The sequence below is a fragment of the Ursus maritimus genome, unplaced genomic scaffold (genome assembly GCF_017311325.1).
Source record: "Ursus maritimus isolate PB19 unplaced genomic scaffold, ASM1731132v1 scaffold_3, whole genome shotgun sequence".
Taxonomy (NCBI): Eukaryota; Metazoa; Chordata; class Mammalia; order Carnivora; family Ursidae; genus Ursus; species Ursus maritimus.
In genome coordinates this window covers 87,232,519-87,251,627 of record NW_024425563.1, presented here as the reverse complement: position 1 = coordinate 87,251,627, position 19,109 = coordinate 87,232,519, and the positions used below count along the sequence as shown (strand labels likewise).

Below are 19,109 nucleotides of genomic sequence, written 5' to 3'. Positions count from 1 at the left end.
GTTTAAATTAAAAACTTTTTTTGCCTGAAAAAACATGAATATAGCCTGTTTTCCAGCTTTATCTCTTCCTGCTTACATATTCATACTCTGTGTGCCAGCCAAATTGAATTGTTCCCTGGTCTGGAGAGTTTGTTTTCTTGTTGCTCTGTAATTGTTCATGCTTGTGTCTCTGCCTGATAATGCTGTTGTTGCCCGGATGCTGTCAAAGTTCATTTCAATTGCTGTTTCCTTTCTGCAGCTTTTCCAGGTACAGAAGCACCCCCCCCCCGCCTGACTTCATCTGCAGGGGTACATTCCAAGACCCCCAGTGGATGCCTGAAACCACAGATAGTACTGAACCCTATATGCATTATGCTTTTTCCTATACATACATACCTATGATAAAATTTAATTTATAAATTAGGCATGGTAAGAGATTAACAGCAATAATTAGGAAAGGGAACAGTTCTAACATTATACTGTTATGAAAATTATGGGAATGTGGTCTCTTTCAAAATATTTGGTTTGCCTATTACCCTCCCCCCTTTCTTCTTGGGATGATGAGAGATGATAAAATGCCTATGTGATGAGGTGAAGTGAGGTGAACGATACGGGCACTGTGATATAGTGTGAGGCTGCTACCGGCCTTCTGATGATAGGTCAAAGGAAGGATCATCTGCTTCTGGGCTGTGGCTGATCGGGGTGACTGAAACTGCGGAAAGCAAAACTGCAGATAAGGGGGTACTGCTTACCTGTGCTCCCTTTACTTTGCACCCCATTGCTCTTTGTTTATACTCTGATCGTAGTTCTATTTTGCCTTGTGATATTGATGTTGACATACTTGTCTTATCACCACCACTTTTGTAAGTTTATACAACTGAAACCTTTTATGAAATGTTCAAATTTGGACAGATGAGGGTTAAGTGCTATTACAACGGGCCATTTAATGTGCTTTAATGATTTTTTTAAAAAATGTTTCCAAGATAACAGACTTGCTTATGATAGTAACTAGGATTTTACAGTTATTGCTGCTTGGCACATTCATCTGGGCACTTTGTGGATCTGCCTACTAGATCCTGTGACATATGTTATAAAGTTTTTAGAAACATTTATGTAGTTGGAGAAGTTAGTTGTATTTAATATAAATGCTACTGATAGAAGAATACTATATTTAAAAGTAAAAGCTACTCATATCTTATTTCTTGTATTTAACAACAGTGATGAAATATTTATATGATGTTTTATTATGTAGTTGAAGGCTCAATTCTTTTAGCCCTTATTGTATCTGTTCTCACTGTATCTTTGAATCTTTGGTAGGAAGATGTTTTAATAAGGGTGAGATATTTCAGGCAAAGTAGATTTATCTTCAGATTAGTTGATGAAAATTCAGTTCTTTAACTTGTCATTTCAGCATTTGCTAAGAGCCATCTCGGTGCAAGAGTGGTGTGTCGTGATGATAGTCTTTCCCTCAGCTCAGATGGTTATTCATGTTTATGGTTTTGCACTTAACTGTTTTTCTGCCAATTATTCTAGAATTTTGTTGAGAGAGAATATTTAAGGACAATTTTCTTCCCTCCCTCCCTTCCTTCCATCCTTCCCTCCTTCCTTCTTTCCTTCCTTCCTTTTTTTTTCTTTCTTTTGGTGAGAGAGAGAGAGAGCATGCGTGCATGAGTGGGGCAGGGTGGGAGGAGGAGCAGAGGGAGAGGGAAAGAATCCTAAGCAGGCTCCACATTGAGTGTAGAGCCCGACATGGGGCTGAATCTTAGGACCCTGAGATCATGACCCGAACTGAAATCAAGAGTCGAACGCTTAAACAATTTAGCCACTCAGGCAATCCAAGGACAATTTTTTCTGAGGGCCAATTAGTCTGTTTCTCTTGATTAGAGAATCTCAGAAGGTTGGGAAGCAGAGGGAGGAGAGGAGTAAGCATATCAGACTTAACTGGAGACGTTGTTTCGTTTTTAAGAACACCTGTCTTATATTTGTTTGGAAGTGCCACATCTTTTTTCCAGCCAGTCTGATTGACTCCTTAGATGTGTGCGAAATGGTTGAGATCCATTGCTTAAATTTTTTGGAATCCATCCTTGGATTAAACCAAAATTATATTGTATTACTATATTGTATTATTCTTTATTGTATAATTCTTTTTACTGAATTTCCCATTAGTTTGATGCCATTATTGTTCTTTGAGGAAAATCATAATTAGCCTTAATGAGACCTTTTGTCTTTTCTGTAAGATTGTTGTGACCATTTTTGTACATTGAAGGACATCAGTAACTGTCTGAGACTTCCATTGTCTTTAAAGTTGTTGTAAAGGGGCATATGTCTGGCTCTGTCAAACAAGCATGCAACTCTTGATCTCAGGGTTGTGAGTTTGAGCCCCAGGTTGGATGTAGAGATTACTAAAAAATAAATAAATATGTAAACTTAAAAGATAAAGTCGTTGGGGTGCTTGGTGGCTCAGCCAGTTGAGCTCCCGACCATTGATTTCAGTTTGGGTCACGATCTCCGGGTCCATGCTCAGCAGAAAGTCTGCTTGAGATTCTCTCTCCCTGTATGCCTCCCCCTGCTCACGTGGGTCTCCTCTCTCTCTCTCTCTCTCTCTCAAATAAATACATCTTTTTAAAAAGCATTAAAAAAATAAAGCTGTTGGGGCGCCTGGGTGGCTCAGTCATTAAGCGTCTGCCTTCGGCTCAGCGTGATCCTGGAGTTCTGGGATCGAGCCCCACATCAGGCTCTTCTGCTGGGAGCCTGCTTCTTTCTCTCCCACTCCTCCTGCTTGTGTTCCCTCTCTCACTGGCTGTCTCTCTCTCTGTCAAATGAATAAATAAAATCTTAAAAAAATAAAATAAAGTTGTTGTAAAAACATTGTTTACACATAATGTACTTTCTGAGAAGATCCATGAAAGGCATTGCAATCTGGTCTCAATATTATGAACACTTAGTTCTTCTACTGAACAGTGAGAAGATCTTTATTTTATTGATGCGAAGAGTCATGTAATCCCTTTACTCTCTTTATATGATCTTATAGAAAATATACGGACAGTTTTTGACTCATTTCTTACAAGAATGCAGGGATTAATGATAAACATTTTGTTTTTTACATTTCATACCAGAGTTAATTTTTTTATTCTTTTAATCCTTATTGCTCTGATTTTATTTTTTCATTTAATTGTATCTAAAATTATATGCTTTTATTTATTTTTTTTAAAGATTTTATTTATTTATTTGACAGAGATAGAGACAGCCAGTGAGAGAGGGAACACAAGCAGGGGGAGTGGGAGAGGAAGAAGCAGGCTCTTAGCAGAGGAGCCTGATGTGGGGCTCGACCCCATAACGCCGGGATCACGCCCTGAGCCAAAGGCAGATGCTTAACCGCTGTTCCACCCAGGTGCCCCTAAAATTATATGCTTTTAAAAGTCGTCTTACATTCTCCTTAAAATAAGGCAGAATATAATTAATGTGTAGCATTTACCAATTTTGCTTTCCTACTTTCTTAGTGGTTTTTGTTTTCGTTTTGGGCTACACACACTCTTGAGGATCTTAATGAATTTGCCGCTGTTCCCTCCAGGGAAAAAGCACATATTCACAAACCCATGAATTTTGCACAGTTTCATTGGACTTTATGAGACTCCAGGAAACCCTAAACCAAAGTCATTGTTTATCTGGAATATATTATTTGGAAATGTTTTTCTGTAAGGTGGCTATATCCAATTACCTGTACTGTTGTTTTTGTATATTTAAATCGTATTCAGTAGCAGTCCATTTTCATCGATAACTTGTTATGGATTGGTTCTGTGATTCAATGGAAATGCTAAAAAGAGTGATAACAGAAGATAATATATTGTTGGAAAGAGTTCTTAGTAAAAAGGTTAATAAAAAATGTTTCCAGGGTGGTGTATCTGCAATACCATTTGAAGTATTATCAGTGTCACTTAACTGTTATAAAACAGAATAGGAAATTAAAGTTGTTGTAAATTATCAAAGAAGAGCTGAATATTCCCCAAATTGTGTTGTTGGCACAAAGGGAATTATAATAACAAAGGAAAATATTTGACTGGACCCATCTACCTAACTTGAGTGACATCTGTTTAAAAGATGCACAAAATATAGTTTTTAGTAATTTTCACTGCAATTACTTTAAAAGTAATTCCTATCCCTTATGTATGGTATTATGTTTTAATAGAAGTTTTGTTTTGAAATGAGCAAAAATATGCCCGTATGGTACTTACCTTTTGGACAGAATAAAGTAACATTACAACAAATGGTAGCTATGCAATTTTACAATTAACTGAGTAATTTGTTTGAATGAAGTAAAAGTAAATAGCTCTTTATAGTGTCGTGTTTCATGTTTGGTACCATTTAATCTTCTGAGCGTAGATTTTTAAAGGAAAATTTTGCCTAGATAACTTATTTTAGGGAAATAAAACTTTAGGAAGATAGCCTTGGTTCCAACCCTAAATTATTTTAGCTCCTGCAAGCTGTGTAAAGCAGAGCAGGTCACCTAACTTCTCTGAGCATGTTTTCTCATTTAGAGGAAAAATATCAGCAAGACTTCCCTCACGGTGTTGGCGTGAGGATTTGTAAGATGATAATCCAAAGAATTAACACAGTTACTCATTTATTATCACAGTAAGCATTTAATAAGGTCAGTTATGATTATTATTCAAAGATGTGTCACAGAGAAAACTGAACATTGCGGATTGAGAGTGTGTGGAATTCTAGAGGGAGAATCAAAATTCAGTCCTATTTCAGATTTTCAATGCTATAGGTCAACAAGCCTTGCAGTATACCTACTATTTGCCAACTACTGTGCTAGACCTTTTTCTAAATCATTAATATTCATATTTCCATAATTAATTTCCTCCTAACATGAAGATTAGTGTAGGGGTGATTAACAACTAAATACATTAAAAGGGAAATGCCTGGGGAAGAGGGCACCAGTTGAGTATAGGTCATCAATTCTTCAAGGACCATTTAACCTAATAAATGTAGGACTGTGTATAGCTGTGCTCATTCACGTAAGCAACAGCATTTATTGAGCATCAGCAGTGCACTTTCTTGACAATACTGCACAAATAAACCCTCATCACTCTCTCCCTTACTGTGCTTTACTTTCTCTTAGCACTTACCGTCATCTGTAAGTTCAGTGAAAGCCACACTTCATTGGTTCTTATTCCTACACCTGGCACACAGTAAATGCTCAATAAATATTTCTTGGATGAATGAGTGAATGAATCAATGAATAAATAAATAAAATTGTAGTTCTTAGGAAGCAGATGTCCTGCTGGATTATAGTATATATAATTCAACTAAAATTTTATTAGTTAAAATGAAGTAAGCTCAAACATTTTTTCTTCAGGAAGGCATTATGGCCTGAACAGAGTTCAGAGCTGCTTCTGTATCTTTGCATTTTTGGCTTCTTGACTGTCTGTCACTTTGGTACATCGTCTTTCTTCTAGTATAGAGAGTGGTGGTTCTTAAGCTCTAGCACACAGATCATCCAAGAGTACTTATTAAAACTTATTAGAACTGCAACCACAGATATTCTGATTCATTAAGTCTAAGGGGGAAGGGGCAGAAATTGGAATTTCGAACAAGCACCATAGAAGTTTCTGATATAGTTGAGTTACATCTTGAAAAATACTCTCCTAAACAAGATACATGGGGTAAGAAGTTTAAAAATTGTTCATTTCAATTTCACTAATATTTACTCATCAGTTGGTATGTATCAGGAACTTTTTGGAGAAGTGTTATCAAAGGTTACAGTAGTATTACAGACTATTATTGTATTGTGTGGATTAAAGACAGTTTTATAAATTTAGGTATAGTTTGCTAGCATTTTGTTGCTTGTAAACTGATAGTTGGAAAAATTTAATAGCAGAAGAAAGACTACAGTTTTTTAACAATTGGGGAAAAAACTGTTAAAGTGTAGACTATGTAAATTTGATTTGTTACATTTCAGCCTGTTTTAAGACATTAGCAATATTAGAGTGAAATACATACCTTTGAGTAGATAACCAATATACAGTTTATACAGTATACAGTATATGACAGGTGGGATTGTGTGTAATATTAATATATGTGTCGATCTCCTGTGTATTTTTCACTCTTCTAGTCTGTCTAATGTGGTCAGAACTCTCATTTGTTGGCATTAACATTTTAAAAAATTTATGTAAACTTAAAAAATTTTCATTTTGCATCTATTAGTATTGTATGTCCATAGCTGTCTGAGTAGAAAGCAGTTATCTATGACCTTAATAATAAGATTAATAAGATTCTCTTGGTCCTTTTACTTTCCGCCTTGAAAAATTGGTGGATGTGCTTTGGTAGTCTGCCTTGCTTAATGCCTCTCAGAAATATATGACATACTGCTTTCATGGAAGCAGGGTGAGGAAAATGACCTCAATCCCAGACAGACTCAGCTCTCCTCCTTTATCTTACTTGATGCTTCAGGGTTTGATAGTGTTGGGAGTTGATATTGGTGGCATTGACAGGAATGACAGCACTTTTTACCACTTGCTGGTGGAAGTACAAAGCTGTCATGCTTGAAAGCCATGGGTATAGCTTATAGAGGTCTGTTAAAAAAAAATGTGTGAATAGAGGGTAGAGATACTTAGGATTATTTTCACACACTATCATGAGCAAGGGAAGAAATATTGTGTTTAAGTTTGCTCAGGCCTTTCTCTCCTGCAAAAATTGAATATTCTTTAAAAGGTGAAAGTTTTCATATTAAGATAAGCCCAGTTTTCCATTTACTTCTCCATCTCAGTACCCCTCTGTTCCAAACGTTTGTGAGTCGTTAAAACATCCTAATTTGTATTCTACTTTGTATCGTGCAATATATTACTAATCTGCCCAGTCTGTTAACAGGGGTTTCTTTCTTTCTTTCTTTTTTTTTTTTTTTTTAAGATTTTATTTATTTATTTGACAGAGAGAGAGAAAGCCAGTGAGAGAGGGAACACAAGCAGGGGGAGTGGGAGAGGAAGAAGCAGACTCCCAGCGGAGGAGCCTGATGTGGGGCTCGATCCCAGAACGCCGGGATCACGCCCTGAGCTGAAGGCAGACACTTAACGAATGAGCCACCCAGGCGCGCCTACCAAGGGTTTCTTAAAAAAAAAAAAAAAAATTGCTTTCATCTTTTTGAATGCTTTTTAGAAAAAGTCAGTTTTCAAGTTAGTTTTCTTCTGTGAACTCTAACCCACAATTCTGTATTCACATTTTATTTCTCTAACAGCTGAGCATCTCTGAGTATTTTAGATCTTCTTCCTGCCTTGTCTAGGTTCAATTATCTTTTTTTTTCTCTTTTATAATATGGCCTGAGCTCCCTTTCCCCCTAACATTTATGATTAGTCATCTCATGGTTAGCTTTCTTTTTTTTTTTTTTTTTTTTTTTTTTTTTTTTTTTTTTTTTAGATTTTATTTATTTAAACAGCCAGCGAGAGAGGGAACACAAGCAGGGGGAGTGGGAGAGGAAGAAGCAGGCTCATAGCGGAGGAGCCTGATGTGGGGCTCGATCCCATAACGCCGGGATCACGCCCTGAGCCGAAGGCAGAGGCTTAACCTCTGTGCCACCCAGGCGCCCCCATGGTTAGCTTTCTTGAATTTACTGCTGTCCCATAGGGAGATTGCTTACCCTCACAAGCAGTACTATACAAGTGTACTTTTCTGAGATGTAAAGAAAATAAGCTCCAAAAGTTTTCTTTAGTTTTTTTTTCTTTCTCATCTTAGTTAAAAGGAAGAATAAAATACATTATTTTATGTCTTTTTCCTTGCTTCCTCTCTCCATTTAGAAAAATAACCTGTCTCACAATTTGACGTTACCTTCCTTACCTTTTTCAAGATGGTCTTGAAATGTAGCTTCAAATTATTTAATTATAATAGAAAAAGGTTTAAGTATTTGATATTTTATCAGTCATTTTTTAGAAATATTGCTATATGTTTTTTAATTTTTAAAAATTATTTTTATGCACTCATTAACAGAGACATATATATGATGAATTGGATAGATATTCATGATTATTAGGAGCAAAGGATGATATTTGTATCCATTGTTTATAGCTTTTTGTAATTAAAAAATTACTGAAGAAGAAAATATGTGTTTAGTGGAAAAACTGAATAAACCAATATGCAAAATATAGATATTTTAGAACATCAATTTGAATTTTTCATTTTGAATAGTTTGTAGTAACTAGAACATTCTTGAATAATGTCACTTATTTCACTTAATTGAATTTTTTGCCTTGCCAGAAATTCTTTGTTTTTGTCCTCATGTACATTATGTAAAACAATTTAAAAGTTCTAAGATCATTGAGGATAATCTAGTTTTTTACGGTCTTTTTTTTGGCCATCATTTTTAATTCTTCAAGTTCTTATACCAGTTGTCCTTTTAGTCAGTTGATGTACCTTATTGATTCTGCCTTCACGTTGCCTGTCACACACGTACGCTCCTTTGCACAGCTCCTGCCAGCACTTTTTGCCAGTCCTTTCATTACCTGTCAGGGTGATCCCTGTGGCTTCCCGTCTTGTGTGTCTTACCCAACCAACAATTTGGTTTCTCAGCTTCCTGTTTTGTGTCTTACCCAATCAACCCTTTCTACATATTGCTGATTGATTGATTGATTTGTTGTAACCCATTTATGGTTGTCTTATTCCCCTGCTCAGATATCTCTGCTGGTATTTAAAGCCTTCTTTCTGTCTTTGGCCCCAGTTTAACTTAACAGATCAACTCTCTATTGTATTACTTTTCTTCTAAAGAGAACAATTCACTGTTTCCAGATCTGCTTCAATAGCTTTCCTCAACAATGCTTTTTATTTATATTGTTCTTAAATCCAACATAATTCCTTTTTTCTTAAGTTTATTAAGAATGTTGCTTTCTTTTTTTTTTAATAGTATCTACCGCATTCTGCCTTTTTATAGGTATTGCCAGACTTTTAAGTACCTTGATTTTAGGTTAAGCTTCCAGGGTAATGACTTTATTCCATATGAATATACGTATCTGCCATAGTGCCTTCTGCACTGTAAGGATTCAAATATTAATTGAATTACAAAGCTTACATAAATGTACAATCAAGATGTAATGAAACTAAAAGTGTTATTGACTTTGGAAAGTAGTCTTCAAATTACTATGTTGACTAAAGCCTGACCTGTTTTCTTATCTTTTAGGTTTTCACCTTTCAGTCTAACCTCAGCTAAATGAGGAGTTTGATTTTTACTGCCCAGAGAACTTAGATTTTGCTATCATTTTATTTGGGGGATTAAAAATAGACAAATAGACCATGTGCCTAAAGATTGACTTACCATGGTGAGAAGTACAGATATATTATGGATGGCATTTTTTTTAAAGTGTAATTGTAAATTCTTAAATTTTCATAATAGGTTTGAACATCTGTTGGGACTAATTGGTAGACTAATGACCTTCTGGAATTAGCAAGCAAGAGAGTTCCATTTCTTAATTGAGCTCATGTTTGGTTAGTTTTTAAAATAATAGTTCTTCTATGGTTTTGAAGAACTAACCTGGATAACTGTATATAAATCGATACCTGTGTCTGTGATTTGTGGCATATGGGTGGAAAAAATATCATTTTAAGAAGGATCCCATATTGAGTTTACTGTTACCTCTATTGCTTTTGCATTTACAGTTTTCCTTCTAACATGAAAAATTGGCATTAATATTTTTTCCCATAAAATTATTAGAAACACAGTGAAAGACATACACATTTTGGTGAAGACCATCATTAGGAAAATAAAAATACTTCACCTTTTTTATAGAACAAACTCTTAAAAAGTTTAAGCTTCTCATTCTCTCATTTAAGCTGAGGTCAGTAATTCTAAGCATATTTGTGACTTGTTTTCAAAAGCTGAACCTTTAACATAAATATTATTTTGGTTTACATATTACATACTAGTTAACATTAAAAAGCTATTAGAAGTTGTTCGGTAGGTATGAATTTTCTTTGTTGTAAATCAGTAGGTGTACTTTTGCATACCTGAAAGTTCATTACTGGAGGGCAAAAATGGTTGTTAATTGTCTGTTCCAGTGTCAAGTGTAGAAATAATAACAGTTTAGAAGGCAACATTATAATATTTGCCATTTATTATTTTGTTAGATTTCTTATTACAGAGAACAAGAGGGCATGAAAGCAGTTTAGGCAAATATATTTAAAAATGTTTCTTAACCGAGTTCTTTGGCATGCTTATAGACTTGAAGATTAAAAATATTTAAGACACAGAGGGTTTCTCTTAATATGAAAATTCTAAAAATAATCTAATTTTTATGAAGATTATAAAACTAAATACAGTTATAATTTATGCTTGGAAGTTTAAGTATAAAATTAGTTTAAAAAATTTTAATGGATATATTAGGAGATATTCTGTGCCAGATATGTTTATTGAATAAAAAAATTTTAATACCCTTACCTATGAAGTCTTAATTTCTCTACAGGGTTCCGAAAAATTTCTTACTTTCTTATGCTGCATTTTGTCAAATTGAAGCATTTCTTTAATTCCATAAAAGTAGAAAACAAGACAGAATACTGTTCCTTTGCCAAGATTTGACATGTTAACATTATCAGAAATAAATCACTACTAAATTTCCCATGCAACCTCAGTGAATTCAAGCTATTGCATGGTACTTATTTCCCTCAAGGATTAATGTATTCAGTAAATTAGACTGGGTTAATCTCAACCTCACTTATTTAAATAAAAGTGATATATTATTGAATTCATTGACATAAAATTTTATTTAAAGATAAGTTGCTATTTGATTTAATGGATACAGTGTTAAAAAAAAATAGAATAAAAAGTTGTCCAGTTAATCAGTTATAAGGTAGCAAGAACTGCATTTGCCTATTTTAAGTAACTTATTGCTATTTTTTCTGATACAGTGATAATTAGCACTCATTGATAGATTATTGGATTATAACAGTTGGAAAATATTTGTTTGATATGAGAATCCCAAACCTGTTATCTATAGTTAGGATTAGTGATTTTATAGTTTTCCAATGTGAATTGAAGATGGGAGACACAAAGATTAAAGTTAGATTAAGTGGTGTAGAATAAAACAAATTAACAAGATTTATTGCCACTTAGATGATTTTAAGAGTGGAAATGGAACTATTGTATTTTGAAACATTTGGAGGCTATGATAATATAGGAACCTTGTGTAAATTGTATTACTCTGAAGTTGCTACGTATCTAAAATTAGAAATCATTGCCTTTGTGAAGCTTCTCTACAATGATAGAAAGTCTTTTTTTCTTTCTTTTATTCAGATTTTAATAGCTGACTTCTGTTATACAAAAAGGCTGACTTGAGTAAAGTTAGGAAGTTAGTTCATTTTAATGCACTGGTTTTTACCAGTATACTATATTAATCCAGAGCATTTGGCTTAGACTTCAGCAAAGTGAGGAAGGAAGAAAGAGGCTGGTGCTTTAGTTTTCTTCCTTCCCTTTATTGTCAGTTTATTTGTATATTTATAGGGCTAATGCCTTTAATCTTAGAAAATCAATCTCTTTTTCATAATAAACTTGAATTTCAAAGTTTCCCTATCTTAGTGTATATACAGGGTTCTTTCTTGGTTCTTAAATTTTAAAATCCTGATAAATCCTTCAGTTTTCTGCATTCAAAAAAAAAAAAAAAGGAAAAGTTTCACACATAGTTCATTATTTCTGATGCATGAAATATTATAGCAAGTAGACTATACCAGAAAACATAATGTGGTGACATAGAAAATCCTGAATTATTTTGATTGTTTGGAGACCATAATTTTTGTTCTTATATTAAAGTGCTATTCCACTTGTCATTTATATAAATATATCTATAGTTTGTGGCTTAGAAACAAGTACACCTCAAAAAAAGAGAAGGATGCCTGTGTCCAGTTACATTTTGAAGTTATACACTGTTTTAAGGCTATGTATTTATTATTTAGAAAATATGACTTACATGGATATCTTCTGATGGACATAATATTGACAAAATATACACGATATTACTTTAACAAACTGCCATGCAACAAATACATTGTAATGAAGAAATTGAATATATATGACCTAATCTAATCTTGACATTTACATTGAAAATTTACAACATAACCAATACTTAAAATGTTTTTTCTTACATTTGGCAGTAATTTAATTTTTTTACAATTTAAATGTGGGCTTAATGAAACTTAGATGTTTCCCTAGTCTGTGACAACCTGAGGTACTAAACATTTTTCTCTTATTTCACTATCTTCAAAGGTAATTTTTTTGTTTCTTTTAGGATCTATCCAAGAATTGTGTATTACAGCATTATTAGGCAGAGGATCAGCTTCCACTATGGAAACAACTCGCTTTTTCATTTTACTTTTCAAGACCTTTTGAAATTTTTGTCTAGTAAATGCATATAATAAAGGGTGAAATATAGTTGTTCCATAAGCCATGACTAGAAAACACAACCTTAATTTTACTAAAAGGTCACTTGGGCCTAAACATAAAATGGTGGTATTTAAAACAGAAATTGGTGTCCAGCAGAGAAGAAACGTAGAAATAATCAATAAAGACATCCTGAAGACTCTTTTTTGCCTTTCTCTTCGTTCACGGTGTCGTTTCACAGCTCGCCGAAGGGCAATTATTACAGAGACTGAAGTTCTTACACCAAAGACAACATTTCTCCCACCACTGCTTTGTGACATGTCTGTAGTCTCATGCTGCGTGGTTAGAGAAATTGTCTTTTTCTTTCTTGCTTTCTTCTTCTGCCCTGTTGAAAATCTTGTGCCGATTCGAATATTAAGAGCCTGAAGGATTTTGGTGTATGTGATTAACATTACTATGACAGTGAAAAAGAATATTGGGATCTGTACTAGCAGGTGATAATACATTCCCAGTTCAGTGTAGTATTCATTTGTACTGACACACAAAAGTGTCTTGTTTTCCCACGTATTTCCACTTCGAAGACTGAAAAAATTTACCTCAATAAAAGGAATCAGGAAAGAGAAAAATGAAAAAATCCAAATGGATATCATTAGCATTACAGCTCTGCCCATTGTCAGAATTCGGTTTGCAGGTTTTACAGAGATGTCATATCTGTCCAAAGTGATAGCAAAAACGTTGATTGCTGTTGAGACACTTGCAAAAGATACACAGGCCTCATGGAAACAGCAGATGAGAGCCGTGTTACTCTCCAGTGAAAGCAGAAGGATAACTATAGTTAGAGGAATACATCCCACACAAATTATTACATCAAGGACATGAAGATTCATTGTAATAATGTTACTGACAGAGTTGATTAAGTTGGATTTCATGCAGTAAAGTACCAATACGGTGAGGTTGCTGCCAAGTCCCAAAACAATTTCTAACATAAGAAATCCGGTGAGAGACACTTGAAAGCTTAATGGATATGATAGTGGTTGGTACATATTGGTGTTGATGTCATCAATGTCATCTCGCACTGTAATGTTAGATTCAGACTGCATGTTGATTTCCAGAATGGGAGAAAAACACATTCTTTTGGAGCAGTTGGTGTTTTCCCTAGAAAGTGAAATAGAATAAACTCTTTGATATTTGGCAATTTAAATGACGCATAAAACATGTGTTCCTTGTAAAAAAAAAATTTATTGTGTACTTGGCTTAATTTTTAAGTTTTTAAACTATTAATGGCAAAGGTAGAATTAGGAGACATCAAGGTTGCATTGTTTTGATGTAACAGGAAATTGGATTCTCCCTTTGAAGGTTACTGTATGGGAAATACTCCTATATAGTTCAAAATTACTTAAAATCCCAAAAAGATTTTCCTCATTTGGGTTTTTCAGGCTTATTGAGATACAATATATTTTTGTACAATAAAACTACCCAGCGTGCAAAACTAATTTTAGCCTGGTGTTTTAAGATTTCATTTTAAAGTGTTGTGAGTAGGTGGGTAATAAATGCTATTTTAATATGTCCCAGCATAATTAGTGTGGGTGTAATTATTCTCATGAGATTTCAAATGAACAGGACAAGTGTTCATTTAAAATGATAAATGACACAGAGCACTAGTTGTTCAAAACCATTTTGTCCGTGTTCTTGGTTGAAATTCTTATTCAGGAGGCTACAGTGTGCGGGATATTTGGAGCTATTTCCCATAGAAAGTAGGCAAATGATAAATATTACATATTTTGTAGTGAAAATGCTCACCGAACTTTATAATGGACCAACTTATGTTATACAAATTGGATGAAAAAGGACATTATGTTAAAGTATAACACCACAAAACTTGGTAAAAGAGTACTAATCACTCCAATGAATGATTTATTTTGTGACCACACCCTCTCATTTATTGTGGAAGAAGGAAATTGAAGTTTAATATCATGTTAAGAAATAACCATTTTTGGAGAAGTTTAAAAGACTATATAAGTTGATTTTATTTGTTTAAACAGGATTTTTAAAGTAAAATATGATATTTTGGAAAAGGAATATCTGAAGCCCATTTTCTGAGGAATCTTTTAAAGTTACACATTGCATGTGAAACCTTTTGTATAATTCACCCAGTGTATAATTTTGAGGAAAATTAAAAAAACAAGCCCTTTGCCAATTCATATAAATCTATATTTTAATGTATAGAGGGTTAGAATAATTTATAAAAATAATGTCTGATTTTCTGGGCTAATAGGTCAGTAATGAGTATATTCAGTTAAAATATAAAATCATACAACCAACTATATTTCACATTTCACAGCATTTTGACTGCAAAATCGTAATCAAACATAAATTATAAAGGTTATAATAATTTCCAAAATTCATGTTAACCTTTCCCTTGATGTAACCTTTGACAGCTTTTAGAATACAATTTTATTTATGCATATTATTTTAGGAGCGATATTTCAGAAACACAGATGGTAACGTTATTAATTCCTTTTGAGCTTGGTATAAAGTATTACTAGAGGCATATTCTCAAGTGAAAGTCTTAGCTAACAGTGAAATCCTATAAAAATGGAAAATTTTAAGTGTGCCAAATTTTCGGAACTGACAGATTAAGCATCGGGTCTTTGTCACATCAGTTAGATTTGTAATTAGATAAAGCAGAAATGTCAAGTTAGAGGGTAACTAAAATGCATCTCCTCTAGAGCAAGATTGTTTTCTTTTGTAAATGTTAAACAGTGTCGTGGGGTGCATGCATCTTCTGACCTACCTGTTTGCTGTTGCCTTATGGGCCTTTTGGCTCACTATAGCAGTTTTTCACAAATTGATACATGATGTCATTGACAGATTTTGACATGAATTTTTACCTGACAACAGTGAAGTAGCTGTGTTTTATTTCATGTCTTGTAGAAATTCTTTCATTTTCTCTCCAATACTTCAAACTGCATGAATTGTGAGATTTAGTTGGCTGATGGATTTCTAAAGACCAGTACAAAATATTTGTGTTTGTTTTGCCTTAAAAAGTCAAGACCAAGAGAAACTTCCTCAAATGATAAGAATTATATTTCCCTTTGAGGGAATATATGGTAGTGTCTCTTTATTTTCCAGAACATGTGAAAACAAAAAAGGAAACATACGGTTTCTAGCTTCTAAAATGTATTTGGACATCCTTTTGTTACAAATATAAATCTGTTTCTATAGCAGTCCTCATTAGTTTGAAATGATTTCTTGATCACATAACTTGCTTTATATTATAAATCCAGTCCATGTTCTTTTGATAAAAACCATCTGCTATTTAATTTGATTTGTTTTCTTTAGAAGAGGATACATAGTCATAAAACTTAGATGAAAAAATCCTTTAGTAATATCAACTGCTACGAATGTCTGAATATTTAGTGCAGAAATACTTGATAAAGCTTTATTTAGCTTGCTGCTAATGTATGGCATTCTCGTTTTGGCATTCCGTGCCTCATTGTTTCTTCAAGAAACAGTTCCACAATCCTGGTATATTAAAGTATAAACTCCCCTTTAAAAATGCTCACCATTTTGTTTTCAGGCTTTTGCAGTTAAATTGTTTTTCTTTTTGTGTCTACTTTATATAGCATCTTCTTAGGATGATTACTGTCCATGAGTTATATCCCAGCAGTAATGTGGACCTGTATTTTCTGGTTTTAACTCCTTAATGTCTTAAATTCATGTGTTAGAAGAATATCCTGCAGTTTATGGTTCAGGCAGCTAGGGAGACGCTTGATCAGATGCATTCTTCATATTGTCAGTTGTAAATACTGAATTAGCTGCCGTGGGCCCTTGTGAAAAAGAAAAAAAAATGGTTAAGAAATAGGGTTCCTAATAATTTCCAATTAACACAAAGTTACTTTAGTTTTGTTGGTTTTAACACCATACACAGTAACTCGTTATCAAAGTAGGCAAACTGTGTTAGTAGAGCCACAATTTATGCATACGTTTAAGGGAGTCTTTAAATATTTTCTTTTCCTAACAGAGATTGCACATATTATGTTATTTAATAACAGAGGTAACATTATAAATATAACCATGAAGGAAAACCTACAGTTTTAAAACTAATTTCTGCTCTCAGTTTAAAAGCTAACCTATGTTTTCAGAGATTATGAGCAATTAGCATACACTAAACATACTGTCGTTTTCTCTTGTCTTTACAATAAATTTAACATTATTTTCTACTGGAAAATCCTGTAGCTTGCTTAATTATTAGCACATGGTTTGTATTATTAACTGGTTAAAACAGATTCCACGATAAGATGCTATAAATTTCCACTGATGAGTTGTTCATGTGGTTGAAATGTAGAAGGTAATGCAAAAATGTAACTACAAATTAAATAATTTTCAATGAACATGCCCAATAATGAACTTAACCTAAAACTGAGTAATAAATAATAGCTAAATAGTAAACCTGCTCCTTTTAAGAAATATAAGCATTTTTTGAGCACTTGAGAAAAACTATACTGATGACATTAAGAATATTTAGTAGGTCCGAAGTGACTTAAAAGCTGATGTCTTCGTAGTGAATCAACAAAGAAAATTTTTGGTATTTAACATCGCATCCTAAAAAAATTACATTGACAATGTTATGTCTTAAAAGAAATCTAGCTAAAAAATACATGTTTAGCAATAAATAGAATTAAGCAAATAAACTGTTAAAATTTAGGTTGAAATTTTTCAAAGTAATTTTACCCCACTATGCCAGTTCAAAAGCAGCTTATACTGTAATAAGGGAACACATCTTACCTCCGCTAAAAGCGTTTCCAGTTTTGATTGATTCATTTTGTTCACTTGTTAGCAGAGGACTGGGGGAAGAGGGTCATAAACATCTCTTCAGAAAAGACCTTACTGAAAATATGTGTCTGTACTGTGCCATTGTCTCAGCAGTACTGCTAATGTATGGAACGTGTGGTGCTGCTTAGAGGCTGCTGCAGTCTCTCACTCTTCCTACTGTGCAGTCAATAAGCATCTGAAAAACGTAATGAAGTAATTGAACATACTGAAGGCTTCTTGTCTCCAGAGACAACATTTAGATTCAGTTTCTCTAAAAAGGAATGGCACTGCCTTTCAGAGGAAAGCCTGTTCTGGGCAGCTTTTGCAGAATGACAGCCTACCTTGTCGCTTCTCTCCACTGCAGAGAGATGCAGTGCATTCACTAATTTTGATTGGTCAGTTGTATTGGGCTTAAACCGTGCTTCATATGTATAGCAGGGATCCCCCCCCCACTGTTTTATATAAGGATGCTTTTTTAAAAGGCTATATTTATAAGTGGTTGTATGCTGCTCTTAAATAGAATATGAGTAAATTAGTCTTTTAAAAATGTGTATTCTATTCTGGTTTGTTGTTCACTTATGCCAAACATTTAAAAATGCAGGGGGGTGAAGGGGGGCAAGAAAGAATTACACGGTAAAAAGTGTATATTCTTTTTGAAGCCTAGATCATTGCACTCGAGAATGTTTTAGTCGTATATATGTTTTTGGGTGAGATTCTTTGTTCTACAAATAGAAAGCCACTGCATCTTTACTGTGAACCACATTGAATTTCAACTAGTTTGTTTGTATTCAAGTCATCTTCTCTGTGTATTTCAAATTGTTGTGAGCATCTCAAGGTGTTAAACCTTGTTATGACTGCAGTATTCATTCAGGTGTTCATTCATTTCATTCATTCATTCATTCATTCATTCATTCAGAATATTAATGAGATGTTCCAAGGTGGTTCTACTCTAAAATGTTTTTTTAAAATTCTATTACTATTAGCATAGTCTCAATGTATAAAGATTTAATCATGTGCTTTCCTTTCAGATTATTTCTCCGTTTTCACCTTTGGTAACCCTTTTATTTAGTAGATATATACTGATCATTTGTCATAGTATTTTATTTCAATTGGCTATTTCTATTTTTAATCTGGGTACTTTTAATGGATTGCTGTGCCTTAAATATTATGTGTAACTGTATGCTAATGTTATCGGGTGAACATACTGGTAAAGGAAAAAGGAAGTTAGTATTTATGTGTCTTCATAAGTTATAAGGCTGAATTATTTTAAGATGATAGGTTGTCAAAAGAATAAAAACAAGTAGAAGTAATTAACTTAAAATATTACTTCAAAATTAAATTTCTGTTAACTTTGTTTACCTACTCTCAATATTGAGGAAAATGCTTTTTTAGATTTGAGTATATAAAGTGGCTGGATTCTGTATTTGTTGACAAAATAGAAGACCTTGCAAATGACTGAATTATTAGAATATTGATTGTCACTTATTTCCATTGTTTCAGGAATATTCATTTTTAAAAATGTATGCTTAATTTTTAATTTTTAACTGGAATTGCTCTTTTATAATTTTAAAACAGTATACATTTTTATAATCTTGTAGTGTTTAAGCTTCACAGGGGGCTGGCTGAGTAGTATATGAGTTTTCAATTGCATTTGTATAGAAGTTGAGAGTAATGTGGTGGAAAATTTTGTTGTGACTTCCTAAAATTTTATGCACAGTTTTGGTAATGCTAAAAATTAAAATGTTGTTGTGCTACTTTTCAAGCATCTTGAAGGTTGTGGAAAAAGATGTTGTTAGAATGCCAACCATGTTGAAAGATAGTGTGCAAGCACACACACACACACACACACACACACAGTTATTTTAAGCTTCGGACTAAAACCAGAGCTTCGAACTAAAATTGGAGAAAAGATATTAGCATCAATTGAAACTTGTGGTGGGGGCAAGCAATCATTAACGTAGTG

The 19,109-nt window shown here is 33.6% G+C and overlaps 2 protein-coding genes across 2 annotated transcripts in view; one reads left to right on the top strand and one right to left on the bottom strand.

Moving 5' to 3' along the window:
* The window catches only part of COG5 (component of oligomeric golgi complex 5), a 277,974-nt gene that overhangs the window by 57,942 nt on the left and 200,923 nt on the right, over nucleotides 1–19,109 (top strand). The gene's annotated exons all lie outside the window — the stretch shown is intronic.
* GPR22 (G protein-coupled receptor 22) lies at nucleotides 11,878–13,476 on the bottom strand. The gene has a single exon (XM_008703534.2). It carries the CDS (start codon nucleotides 13,459–13,461, stop codon nucleotides 12,160–12,162), a length of 1,302 nt encoding a protein of 433 aa, XP_008701756.1. The 5' UTR covers nucleotides 13,462–13,476; the 3' UTR covers nucleotides 11,878–12,159.

Excerpts from the sequence above, each read along its gene's own strand:
- GPR22 (XM_008703534.2), bottom strand. The coding sequence starts at position 13,461 with ATGTGTTTTTCTCCCATTCTGGAAATCAACATGCAGTCTGAATCTAAC.